Source organism: Bufo bufo, chromosome 7 (assembly GCF_905171765.1).
Source record: "Bufo bufo chromosome 7, aBufBuf1.1, whole genome shotgun sequence".
Classification (NCBI taxonomy): domain Eukaryota; kingdom Metazoa; phylum Chordata; class Amphibia; order Anura; family Bufonidae; genus Bufo; species Bufo bufo.
In genome coordinates, this window is record NC_053395.1 from 133,266,315 (window position 1) to 133,280,800 (window position 14,486).

The 14,486-nt window shown below is 38.3% G+C and overlaps 1 protein-coding gene across 1 annotated transcript in view; it reads right to left on the reverse strand.

Moving 5' to 3' along the window:
* Positions 1 to 1,039: 1,039 nt before the first annotated feature.
* ADAM23 (ADAM metallopeptidase domain 23) overlaps positions 1,040 to 14,486 on the reverse strand; it is a 475,404-nt gene continuing 461,957 nt past the window's right edge. The window contains 1 exon segment of the mRNA XM_040441050.1: positions 1,040 to 2,931. Coding sequence (XP_040296984.1) covers positions 2,886 to 2,931 — 46 coding nt within the window. The 3' untranslated portion in view covers positions 1,040 to 2,885.

Below are 14,486 nucleotides of genomic sequence, written 5' to 3' on the forward strand. Positions count from 1 at the left end.
CACCTCCACCAAGTACTATTAACAGTAACAATACAGTATGTGTACATGAGGAATAATACTATTTCTGACAATTATAGGGCTTGTATCTGCATTTTTAGCAGTTTCCCCTGTGCATGCTGAATGTCCAGTTTGCAGTTCTCTCTGACATGGTAGGTGAAGACTAGCTGCCATCCACTGCACACAGAAAGCAGAGGCGAATTTGCTTCCTACCTTTCTCACACTCAGATGCATCCCCAGGATCATGTTGGACATTACAGATAAGTACTGACCTGTATGGTTGTGAATAAAGCACTTAAGAAGTTTAGATCTTAGCCCCATGTAGCTGTAGCAGTTTCTTTGTCAGTGTAGATCTTACTCAGCCCCTGCCTACTCCTCCCCTCTCCTCTCTATAGACTTGTATTGACATGTGTATGTAATATAATTCTTCTGTGAAGCTGATCCATCCTGGATGGGTTTAAGACATTTTTCAAAGAAAAAAACAATTAGAAAAGAGAGGCCAGGGGGTTAACAGCTGATAACATGAGAATTGCACATTTCTCAGTGATCAGACATATTACACAGTTTCCTATGGTCACTTGTACAACTGATTTATGCAAAGGTGTATGAAAAGTTAGTGACCATTTAAGTTTAGTTGGAATCACTAATTTGTATCTTGATACTTCCCCCGTGCCACTGCAAAGCACTGCTGAAATACACTGGCAGGAATTCACGCTCATAATGGAGGAGACCTTCTGAATGTGAACTCCTGAGCTGGACCTTAGTAGTCCTGCCAATGTATTCCAATGGCACTTTGTGGTGGCACAACAGGGGAATGGGAAGTATAAATATAAAAATGAGTGATCTTGACTCACCACAAGCAGTTATTCACATATTACTTCATACAGAGATAAGATTTACAGAGCAAGCCTCCAGATAGCTTCTCTGTTTGATTTCTCTTAACAGAGGACAGACCAGCCTGCTGTGTGTGTGTGTGTGTGTGTGTGTGTGTGTGTGTGTGTGTGTGAAAAGAAGCAGCTACAGAAGACAAGCAGATCAACAATTTTAACTAAAACCTAATAGGAAAATTATTTTTAGCCCTTGCAATAATAATAATGGCATCAAAGCTGTACATAGTCTTTACACTGGCATACATATTAGCTAAAAGTCATCTGACATCTAAAAAAATAAACATGCACTGTAAACCCAACGTCTATGTTTCTGGTGAAGCCAGGAGAAATAGCTGCTGGCAACATGGGTGTTCACCAACATTTATCACTTGTGTATGGCCAGATTTAGGGTTGAATTTGTTGGGTGGATGTTAAACCATCAGTATCATGACCATTAACAAGGTATCAGGAGTTATCCTCAGCCACAGCAATACATCAAATATCTTAATATCAAAAAGAGTTAGAAAAGCTTTGAACAAGATTTCCAATGGTCAGGAACAAAAGTAAAAGACATTTTTTGCAGGTTGACTTGTGAAACAGGAATATATATGGGTACTAAGGGTATTTTTCTTAGAGATTTATAAATAAAGGTGTGTATGAATGAAGTATGAATGAAGAAATCAAAAAATGTCTATACATAAAGGTCAGGAACAGACAGAGGGGCATGCAGCAATGGTACAGAATTCTTAATCACATACTGTATACTGCACTTTACAGACAATATGTCTGATTTTCATACAGTCATTAAACATATGTATACACAGACTTACTGACTTTCCCAGCCTGGTAATTACCCATTAATTAAGAAAGTGATGCAAACCACTACATACTGTATTTACATGCACAATGGAGAAGATGTGATAAAAGAAATGTGCATATGATCTTGGCACTTTAGTGAATAATTTGAGTATGTAGCTATATATCTGTTTTCATATATTATGTACAAAATTAGCTTGACACAAAAAAATGGAACTTAATCATATTTAGAATTCTTAAATACATATCCATTTACAGTATATACTTTAATAAAGAAGTATGTTTTTGGTTTCAAGCATACAAACCCTAGATCACACCTGTTTTGTGCCAAAATTTCCTGCATGTACATGCTTTATCCTCCTTATTTATTTATGTATGCAAGCCTAGCGTGCCTTCCCTACATGCTAGAAAAATGAGGGGGTGGAATATATATATATATATATGTATATATATATATATATATATATATATATATATATATAGTATATAAAATATATTGCACATACCTATATACATATAAATATATGCATATATTTCAATGTTTTTTTAATCTATTATTTTACATACACATAAAGCTTTTGTTGTCAGAAAAGATTTCATACACTTGATATTGTAAAGTCTTCTATTTTCATATGTACATGTCCTCAATAATTTGTTATTCATTGAATGATTTCATGTCCACTCTGCTGCTGCAGAAAAATCATGGCTTGGATTTCAGCAAAAGTTTGCTTTTAGTTTTAAAGACTGCAAAGCACGTATTGACCTGACGTCATAAGATTGTCTTTTCCTCTGTTCTGTCCATCTTTAATATTTGGGGAGTGGTGTGGAAGGTTGGCTTAACAGCTGGTTGTCTGAGTTAGCACTGTGCCATGCAGCTTTGCTCTATTTTGAAAAAAATTAAAATGACATGCCTTGTATTTTTACCAGTATTCATTGCGGAAAGTTAGTCATGCTTATGCTAGACAATGCTTATCAGACATTTCAGTTGATTCTCATAATCAGCCCTGCATTGTATGAAAAAAAAAAAACTATTGCACTTTTTATGTGGTGTCTTGTAATTGATCTCTTAAGCCTGTATAAAAAACAAGCCATTGATAATATTGTATTGTAGTACTGAAGGCTTAACGTAAATGATGTTGGAGAAGCAGATTGCATGTGTGAACTTGCGCTCATTGATGAAGGAAGACGTTGTGGCAAAGTTGCTTATATTCCAGACTGAGATGGGTCATATCTTCTCTTTTTGACATTTCTTCCAAAATGCATCAAAGAAAGGTGGAATAGTGAAAGAAAAGCAAAACAAATTATTAGTTTATATTTAATAAACCAAAAGCAATGGCTAAATTCATGGCAGAGCAGAGCAGTCACCACAGGGCAATGTGTCCAAATAATGATCAGAACAGAAGTTAAAAACTCTTTCACAAGCATTTTCAGAATGCGGTCTCAGACAAATGGCTGTCCTGGTAATACAAGATGGTCTTGAGTGCGTCAGAACAGGGCACATAGGCAGAGGTTCTCGTCATAAGAAAACCCCTTTAATGCAATTATTCATTATTTTTGGTGCAAGGTATACCAGGCGTGTTACAGAGGATAAAGTGCAAGGACAATAGTGCCTATGGTGAACGTTGCTCTACCACAGGAGCCAACACATTTCTACATAACAAATAAAAATCTGAATAGTTTCTGCAAATATAATGCACACCAAGGGGAATGGATTCATTATTTGGTTAGTAGAGAAATTACAGCTATACCGTTATTGTTAAATGGTAAGTACACAGTGCACTGGTGTCCATTCTCCTTATACAGTGGAAGGCTGTAAAGATATATAGCATGACATTACATGGCAACATACACTGGGTGCAACCTCCCCATTATCTGGCTTTATGTGGGGCATCAAGCAAAAGGGCTCATGCATTCAGTTTGGTAACACTTGGCATATGCACCACTACCGCCACTAGTTTCACATGCAAAACACAGAACAGTAGTATCAAAATATGCATATGCAGCCTTGTGTTCTGTGACACGCTTGTGAATAGATTCACTAGTCCAACCAAATAGTGATTTGAAACACATCTTTAAGACACAATATAAAAGCAGGCAGTTGTAGATATATGGCAGCTGAAAAGCACAAATGTGACACATAAATGTATATATATTCTAATATATATATATACTATTATATTAAGAAAGATAGATGCTGTAGACATAAAATTTATTAAGGCTACTTTCACACTAGCGTTTTTGCTGGATCCGGCAGGATCCAGCAAAAACGCTTCCTTTACTGATAATACAACCATCTGTATCTGTTACGAACGGATCCGGTTGTATTATCTTTAACATTGCCAAAACTGATCCGTTTTGAACTCCATTGAAAGTCAATGGATGACGGATCCATTTTCTTTTGTGGCTGATTGTGTCAGAGAAAACGGATCCGTCCCTATTGACTTGCACCGTTTTTCCCAGGACAGAAAGCAAAATATAACATGTTGCGGTTTGCTCTCCAGTCTGGGAATGCAACTAAACGGAACGGAATGCATTTTGGAGCATTCCGTTTTGTTCAGTTCAGTTTTGTCCCCATTGACAATGGATGGGGACAAAAATGAAGCGTTTTTTTTTTTTCCGGTATTGAGCCCCTATGACGGAAAGTACCCGTGACACTGGTTTCTACTTCACTGACAACACTCAGGTCCATGAAAAACCACAATAATCAAAGAGTCTTGCATTCTGTTACAAAGCATCATATCATCTGGTACGTGAGAACTTGGTCATCTCCTCCAGGCATTACATTGGCTATTTTCTCTAGGACTCTCTAGCAGACAACATATAGTATCCTATATATTTTGGTCCTGCAGAAAACATGTATTGGCATCCTGAGGCAATGTACAGTATAATTGTATGTACACCAGCCTACGGTTCAGTTCACATTTTGAAATTTTGATGCACTTTTTAATATTTTTCTAATATTTTTAACCAAAACCAGGAGTGGATCCTCAATGGATGAGAAGTGTAAGTGAAAGCTATATGTGAAGCTATTCCAACTTGTAGCTAAATTAAGCTGCATACAAAAACTGCATCAAAATTCAAAGAGCAAATTGGGTTTTAATAAAGTTTTTACATGTTGCACCACAGAAGTTTAATCAACATTTTCTTTGAATTTTCTTTTTGCCATTGTGGTGTGACTTTGACTCCCAATTAAAAATTACAACATGGCTATGGCCACTGTTACCTAAAAAGTTATTACAGCTTAAATGACTGATCCTCTGACCACTGATATCATTAGTTAGTTCTGACTACACTATCTCTCATTTTAATTTGTGTTTTAATTATAAATAGCTAGAGAATGTATTTTGCTATTATGGGATTTATCTGTGTGTTTTTGTATAGATGTTGTTTTGTGGTTCGTTGGTTATCCACTCACCATTCCCCTTTCCTAATTCTCCCTCTACTATCCTCCTTCTTCTCACTGTGGGTCTTCCTTTGCTGATATCTTCCCTTTGGACCAACTATCTTTATTTTCATCTAAAAAGTCTGTGCTGACTTTTCATTGTCTGGGACCTATTTTACAAGTTCAATGCTACGATTAGTTTGTAACATAGTTATTACAATTGAAAAAACATACATGTCCACCAGTTTCAACCAGGGAAGGGGAAAGGACATAGAAAAAACGGAGGGGGAGGGGTACATTTTAGAACTTAGCTTTCCTCAGTTGATCCAGAATTAACTATCCTTCCCGTAAAGGCATAACAATGTCTTCCTAACCCCACAAATCATTATACAGGATGAACAGTCAAGTAAGTATTCTATACATTTACATAAGAAATAATTTAATTTTGTTCTATGATATCAACTAGGCCTTTATTGACGCCTTGAACTGTTCAAATTAGCACCTTAGGGACTATTCCACTGCTCTTTCAGTAAAACATCCTGTCACCTCTACGGTTTAAAGGGGTTTTCCGGAAGTAAAATAATGATGACCTGTCCTCAGATACGGGTAGGTCATTAGATGTTTGAAGAGGCTGTAGCCCTCCGATAAGGGCTGAGGACTCTTTACAGAGTACCAAGCACGTTTATAGTACAGCAGCTGTTCTTGGTACTGCAGACCAGGCCGATAGACTTGAATAAGACGGAGCTGCCTCTAGGCCATGTAACCAATGAAACACAGAGAGGAAATGCACCAAACAGAAATGCTACTGATTATACTGGGAAGTCATACATGCAGGTATTAAAAGCTGAGACTTTCGCCAATATGTTCCAGTCAGGAAGATATCGGAGCCCATCAATGCACCACGTCACGGTCACTCAGCATGGCAAAGGGTCCTAGCCGCTACTCTAACTATGGTGTGAACATGGTCTGGGGGTGATATAATTCAGCACACAGCCAAGCCTCCACACAAAGGCCCAGCATGAATACTGTGGTAGTACAATGTAAATGAGGCCAGGCCGTGAGCCACACCTATGCCAGACCATGTGATGGAAGTTACCAGGTGCAACAGAGTGTCCAAACACACTCAAATCTAACAAGACAAAAACACAGAAATGAAGTGGCAATTCTGGAGGAGCTGCTCAGCCCCTGACACTGTGGCGTGTCTTTTATTGGGGGAGCAGCCCCACCGCATGTGGACCGCAATAATCGACTAACCCCAGCAAAATATGCATACAATGGAGGATGTCGACGCGGTCCACATGCACCACAAGAAGCAAACTACACAGAATGTAGCAAATAAACATATGAAACACATGTGGTTTATGTGGTGCATGTGGACCGCGTCGACATCCTCCATTGTATGCATATTTTGCTGGGGTTAGTCGATTATTGCGGTCCACATGCGGTGGGGCTGCTCCCCCAATAAAAGACACGCCACAGTGTCAGGGGCTGAGCAGCTCCTCCAGAATTGCCACTTCATTTCTGTGTTTTTGTCATGTAACCAATGAGCCATTAATTGTATAGTGGCTGTTCTTGGTATTGCAGCCCAGGCCCGTTCCCATTCACTTGAATGAGACTGAGTTGTGTCTGGGCTATGAGACCAATGAACATGATGTCACAATCCTGGGAAGAAGCCATTGCACTCAGCAAAGTGTCATTGCCTCTCCAAACTGCTGATTGGTGCTAAGAGTTAGACGAGGAGAGGTCATCAATACTAAACTCCTGAAAAACCCCTTTAAGCTTTTGTGGAGTGCCCTATTGCTTTTGGTGACATTGTAAGTGACTTTACATGGAAGAGCTTTTATCGATTAGGGTTTCTATTGTTTAATTTTTTTATAATTTTTCCATTGCCTCAAATTTTATTTTAAATGCAACAAGATTTGTTATTATATTGCGTCACGATCTGCAGAACATAAATGGCTATGGAATTTGATTTGCATTTTCATCCATTATTCATTTAGCTGGGTGTTTTCACAGTAACAGCTGCCATTATATATCAAAATCTGATGAGGTGTTATTATTTATAACTTATCAACCTTTTAGGCCAAAATCTAATGCTTAGAACTACCTTTTTCTTTGTGTTTATAGATTGGAATGTAACTCATTAAATTAAGAAAGTTGAATGTAGTGAGACCTTGGTTTATTTTTATTATGCTGTATTTTTCCATTTATCTTTGATAAACCTTTCTAAAGACTGATTCTGCCATGAGGCATTAGTGGATTGTTCTCATGTGTATAACTTCATGTAGCAGATTTCATGTTCAATCTGGGATTGTTGATGTCAATGAGGTGTTGGAGGAAGAGGACAGCTTATTTATGTTTTTTAATACGTACTGGACAGTAAACATTGAGAACAACATTGGAGAGTATATATATTTTTATTTTAAGCATTTTGTAAAGGTTGTCCGCGAGTTTTAATTATCTTGGACAGCCCTTTAACCACCTCAGCTCCCTAGCTTAAACCCCCTTAATGACCATACCACATTTTACAATTCTGCACTACACTACTTTCACAGTTTATTGCTCGGTCATACAACTTACCACCCAAAATGAATTTTACCTCCTTTTCTTCTCACTAATAGAGCTTTCATTTGGTGGTATTTCATTGCTGCTGACATTTTTACTTTTTTTGTTATTAATCGAAATTTACCAAAATTTTTGCAAAAAAATGACATTTTTCATTTTCAGTTGTAAAATTTTAAAAAAAAATACATTTCTATATAAATTTTTCTCTAAATTAATTTTTCTACATGTCTTTGATAAGAAAAAAAATGTTTGGGTAAAAAAAAATGGTTTGGGTAAAAGTTATAGCGTTTACAAACTATGGTACAAAAATGTGAATTTACGCATTTTGAAGCAGCTCTGACTTTCTGAGCACCTGTCATTTTTCCTGAGGTTCTACAATGGCCAGACAGTACAAACACCCCACAAATGACCCCATTTCGGAAAGTAGACACCCTAAGGTATTCGCTGATGGGCATAGTGAGTTCATAGAACTTTTTATTTTTTGTCACAAGTTAGCGGAAAATGATGATTTTTTTTAAAAAAATTTTTTATTACAAAGTCTCATATTCCACTAACTTGTGACAAAAAATAAAAACTTCCATTAACTCACTATGCCCATCACGAAATACCTTGGGGTGTCTTCTTTCCAAAATGGGGTCACCTGTGGGGTAGTTATACTGCCCTGGCATTTTAGGGGCCCTAATGCGTGAGAAGTAGTTTGAAATCAAAATGTGTAAAAAAATGCCCTGTGAAATCCTAAAGGTGCTCTTTGGAATTTGGGCCCCTTTGCCCACCTTGGCTGCAAAAAAGTGTCACATATGTGGTATCGCCGTACTCAGGAGAAGTTGGGCAATGTGTTTTGGGGTGTCTTTTTACACATGCCCATGCTGGGTGAGATAAATATCTCTGTCAAATGTCAACTTTGTATAAAAAAATGGGAAAAGTTGTCATTTTAGAGAGATATTTCTCTCACCCAGCATGGGTATATGTAAAAAGACACCCAAAATCACATTGCCCAACTTCTCCTGAGTACGGCGATACCACATGTGTGACACTTTTTTGCAGTCTAGATGCGCAAAGGGGCCCAAATTCCTTTTAGGTGGGCATTTTTAGACATTTGGATCCCAGACTTCTTCTCACGCTTTAGGGCCCCTAAAATGCCAGGGCAGTATAAATACCCCACATGTGACCCCATTTTGGAAAGAAGACACCCCAAGGTATTGAATGAGGGGCATGGCGAGTTCATAGAAGTTTTTTTTTTTTTGCACAAGTTAGCGGAAATTGATTTTTTTTGTTTTTTTCTCACAAAGTCTCCCTTTCCGCTAACTTGGGACAAAAATTCCAATCTTTCATGGACTCAATATGCCCCTCAGCGAATACCTTTGGGTATCTTCTTTCCAAAATGGGGTAATTTGTGGGGTGTTTGTACTGCCCTGGCATTTGAGGGTCTCCACAATCATTACATGTATGGCCAGCATTAGGAGTTTTTGCTATTCTCCTTATATTGAGCATACGGGTAATGAGATTTTTTTTTTCCGTTCAGCCTCTGGGCTGAAAGAAAAAATGAATGGCACAGATTTGGTCAACTAAATTTAGGGGGTATTCCCGGAGACTACCCAAGAAAAAAAGCAAGCCTGTCTTACAAATGGGAGGCTAGCAAAGTACCGGAAGCTGCTGCGATTGAAAAAAAATCACTTACAGATACTATAAAAGTACAAATGCTGATTAGCGATACGCTAATTAGTGAATCAGTGACTGCGGTGCGGTGGGCTGGGCGCTAACCGACGCTAACTGCCTAACAAAGGGGCCTAAACTATCCTAAACCTAACAGTCAATACTAGTGGAAAAAAAAGTGACAGTTTACACTGATCACTTTTTTCCCTTTCACTAGGTGATTGACAGGGGCGATCAAGGGGTGATCAAGGGGTTAATTGGGGTGATGGGGGGTGATCTGGGGCTAAGTGTTGTGTCTTGTGTACTTACAGTGATGTGTGCTCCTCTGCTGGGACCAACCGACGAAAAGGACCAGCAGAGGAGCACAGAAGCCATTTAACACATTATATTTATAGATATAATGTGTTAGATGGCTTCTGATTCGTTTTTTTGAAAATCATCAGCCTGCCAGCGACGATCATTGGCTGGCAAGCTGATGACGAACTTGTCCTCTAACTTTTGCCTGCCCGCGATGCGCATGCGCGGGCCGGCTGTGAGCGTAATCTCGCGTCTCGTGAGATGACGCGTAGATGCGTGACTGTGCCTGAGTGAGCCGTCTCCGGAACGCGATCCTGCGTTAGGCGGTCCGGAGGCGGTTAAAGAGGCACTCCCATAAAAAACTTATTGTACCCCCATTTAATTGTGCTGGTATACATAACTGTTCATTTAAAAAACTTACGTATTGATTTATTGATGTATTTTCAGCCTCCATTACTTTTGGCACCAATGAGACATGATTGATCGCACAGTTTCTCAACTCCTTCCTATGAGGGGCTTGGTGTCAGTTTCATAGGAATGAATAGAGAAATTGACCTCCTGTTCACACAGCAGACACTGATCCAGCAAGTCTCATCAGAAGTCACATGATCTAACTTCCAAAAGGCTAAAAATACATCAATAAAATATGTAAGGCTATTAAATAAACAATTATATATACCAGCACATTTACAAACTGAGCTGGGGGAGCCACAATTACTTTTTTGGGAGACACCCTTTAAGGAAATGATGGAAGTCCCAATGTACTAATGATTTAAAATTGAGATGTTTAAATATTTGTAAACATATTTATATATTATTAAAATATAGTAGGTGTAAAGTATTATCCATAGCTTCCTGCTATGCAAATCATGTAGAGTTAAAATGTAACTTTAATTAGAATACTTTAGTAGTGGTACAAATTAAAGGGAACCTGTCACCTCTACTATTCTACCCTCACTGAGCGTTTCTAAATGTTCATTGTGTTACCCTAAACATATAAATTACACTTTTAATTTCATTTGCAGACAAATTCAATAAGTATTATGCATTTTTGTACTTTCCGCCTTTTATGCAAATTAACATAAAAGAGTCATATCTTACTTGTGTGACCAGAGAAGAGTCATATTTTCAAGCTCTGACTCATCTCAGGTTAATTTGCATATGTATCAAATTGTTTTTTTTACACAATAAAAGCACACAGAGCTATGGGGACTGAGTATTGCAGATGTGCTAGCGGCCATCTAGCAACCCATGTCCTCAGCTCTATGCACAAAATCCAGGTGACAGGTTCCCTTTAATTTAGCAAGTGTTTTTTTATATTTTTGCTACATAACTAGTTAAATATAATAGTGCTTTACAGTCACGTATTGATAAGGAATACTACAATCTTACTTAGGACAAAAGCAAATAGAATCCTTGCAGTCTTATAAGCACACCAGGACACCAACATGGAAACCCAGGTAGTGCCAACAGGTTCATCTCCTAAGGATTGCTGACTAGAAATCACATGTAGGTGAAGGACAAGGAGCAAGTTTAGTTTTCAGTATGGCCATTTACAGATGCAGCCAAGCTAAACTTGATGTTTAACGTGTAAGGGTACTTTCACACTAGCGTTTTTCTTTTCCGGCGCCGAGTTCCGTCCTAGGGGCTCAAATCCGGAAAAGAACTGATCAGTTTTATCCTAATGCATTCTGAATGGAGAGTAATCTGTTCAGGATGCATCAGGATGTCTTCAGTTCAGTCTTTTTGACTGATCAGGCTTTTCAGAAAACCGTAGCATGTTGTATTTTTACCTCCGGCCAAAAATCCTGAACACTTTGACTGAACGCCGGATCCGGTCTTTTACCTATTGACTTGCATTAACGCTGGATCCGGCGCCGTATGTTCAGTCAAACCGGATCTGACTTTTGCATGTTAAACCCGAAAAATGTGAAAAAAAAGTTAAAGTCCATAAATGGCAGATCCGTTTTTTCCAATGCATTTTTTCATTGTGATCAAAATCCTGATCAGGATTCAAATGTAATCCGTTTTCACACGTTTTTCCGGATCCGGCGGGCAGTTCTGGTGTCGGAATTGAATGCCGGATTTAAACAACGCTAGTGTGAAAGTAGCCTTAAAGGGTTTCTGTCATCAGAATGTGATGTGCTAATGTCAGAAGAACATAACTGTATGACATATCTCCCTGCCTGCCGCCGTACACGCAAAATAATGACTTTTATAATATGCAAATGAGCCTCTAGGTGCTAGTGGGGCGTCGGTGCAGCACCTAGAGGTACCGTCTTCTCACCGTTTGGCACGCCCTTGTAAAGGTGATTGACATTCTCGGTCTCCTCCGTGCCCCGCAAATCCTGCGCCATCCATTTTAGTATTAGGCGCAGGCGCAGTGAGTGATGGACGCTCGTCAGCTGCCGTCCTTCACTCACTGCGCCTGTGCCTAATACTAAAATGGACGGCGCAGGATTTGCGGGACACAGAGGAGAGCTTCTGTGTAATGAGACGCAATTGCGCTGCCTTCATCAGACTAAAGGCATCATTTGCGTATTTCAGCAAAGCCATTTTTATGTATAGGTCTGTAAAAACATGGCACAGTTGGAATCAGGTAAGCTAAGCCTATCTGGCACTATGCTTGGTTGCATAGTGATGTCACTGATGATGACAGACTCCCATTAATTAAAAAAAGGAAACAATGATATCTTTTACATAAGAATTTGGAACCATCCAAGCGAGCAATGCACAGTATCTGACGACAACATAGCAAAGCACTGAAGGCAGGTTTTTTTTCCAAGCTTATTACGTAAGTAACTGAAAACAAAGACATACAGTAAGTAAAGTTACCACAGCTAGTCCCTTCACCAGAAGCTAAATTTAAGTGTATTATAATCTTCCCATCCCTTTGAATAATAACATGCACGTCAAGCTGTGTGCTAGGCCAGGCCAGTGATTGAGGTTCTGCTGCAGCAAATAATTAACATTGGATTGGTTTTTATGCAGTTATCGGTGGAAAATAGAATTCAATTATACTTTTAAGTTACTGTAAATGAAAAAATGACACTTTGGGTGCAGAGATAGCAGCTAGAGAGCTCTTTGGAGAAATATGTACTTTTTTCTAATACAGAATTTTCTTTACCTTGACAGCAGCTATGTAATTCTCCTAATCATTCAACCTACAGGAGTTTTTAAGCCAGGATACTTTGTCCTCGCTATTGAGTGGGTACTTTAATTAATTACACAGATTTTCTTCAAATATTAGGTAAATGAAAAGGATATATAGTATTATATCCTTATCCCAACCAAAATAAAAAATCTCAAACTTTCTGACTCTTTCTAAAGAGAGTAAAATCAGAAAGATTAGCCAACTTTATATTATTATATTTTGTGTTCAATTTTTAAGATCTCATTGGTATATTATTTTATTTTTATTTTTTTCTTAAAAGTTTGCTACAATGTACCAGTATAGGTAAAGTCGTATCAGCCTGAAATTCTTTTTTAGCTCACATAGGATTGGCCAGATTTGTGGCATGTTTTCAGCGATTGAATGTAACTATCCATGTTTTCGGTATCACTGAGAATTTAAACACTAAAACACAAAGTATCAGAAAGTCGCATACTATTTCCATATACCAGTACAATGCTTATTATTAATTCATTTACATGAAACCAAACAAGGAAATCCAGCCATATATTACTGCGGATCAATACTGCTTTCATTACTTCAGATGTGGAGCGTTTTATACATATGTTTGTCTTTTGACACCAGTTTGATAACATGTTCTGGCATATGCTCTCTAATTCCATTTGAAGCTAACTAAAATCATTGTTTACATTGTCATTAGGCATGTAGGAGTTAATTACATCCACATTTTTTTAATTTAGGTTTCAAATGCAAATTGATTTTGAAATATGGATACTGAACAAGAAAAGGGTTTATGTTACAAATATTTGTTATTAAATTGCAAACACAATGGTTTACAGGGCAACTTACATTTGTGTTTGCCAAAATTCATAGTAAGTTATGGTACCGCTACCTTCATGTTCCTAGTGGTGTTATTGCTGGGGATGCCTATGTGTGTTCAGTGGTGTATATATTATAGCTAGCTCCATTACCTGCTATAAAGCCCATAGATGGTTTAATCCTTTGTAGGGAATCCCCATTTCTACAGCTATGTTGATATCACCATACATGACACTCTTGTCTCCTTGATTTTTTGTTCACATCTGCTTGGCTGTTGTGAATTTATTCAACAATGGCAGAATAAATTCCACAGAATGTTGTACCATTTTTTTTAGGTAAAATGATGGACACCTTGATACAAACAATGGGACCATCAGATGTCACTGGTGTGTGACAGATCTGTTTTCTGCATTAAGTTTTTATTTTCACGTGATGTAAGGCTACTTTCCCACTCGCGTTTTGGGCGGATTTGTCATGGATCTGCAAAAACGGATCTGTTACAATAATACAACCGCATGCATCATGAACAGATCCGTTTGTATTATCTGTAACATAGCCAAGACGGATCCGTCGTGAACTCCATTGAAAGTCTGGAGACTGATCCGTTTTCTAGTGTGCCAGATTGTGTCAGAGAAAACGGATCCGTACCCATTGACTTACATTGTGTGCCAGGATGGATCCGTTTGGCTCATGCATGACTGATGCATTCTGAGCGGATCCTTTTTCATTCAGAATGCATTAGGACAAAATTGGACCGCTTGTGAGAGCCCATGACGGATTTCACAAACGGAAAGCCAAAACGCGAGTGTGAAAGTATTCTAACAGATAAATAAAAGGCCAGTGGGTCCACCAGATTTATGCTCATTTGTTTTCAGGTGCAAATAAAGACAGAAATCTACTGAAGCTCAGAATTGGTTGCATCCTCCGGCAGCGCAGTAGATTTCATAGACCAGAG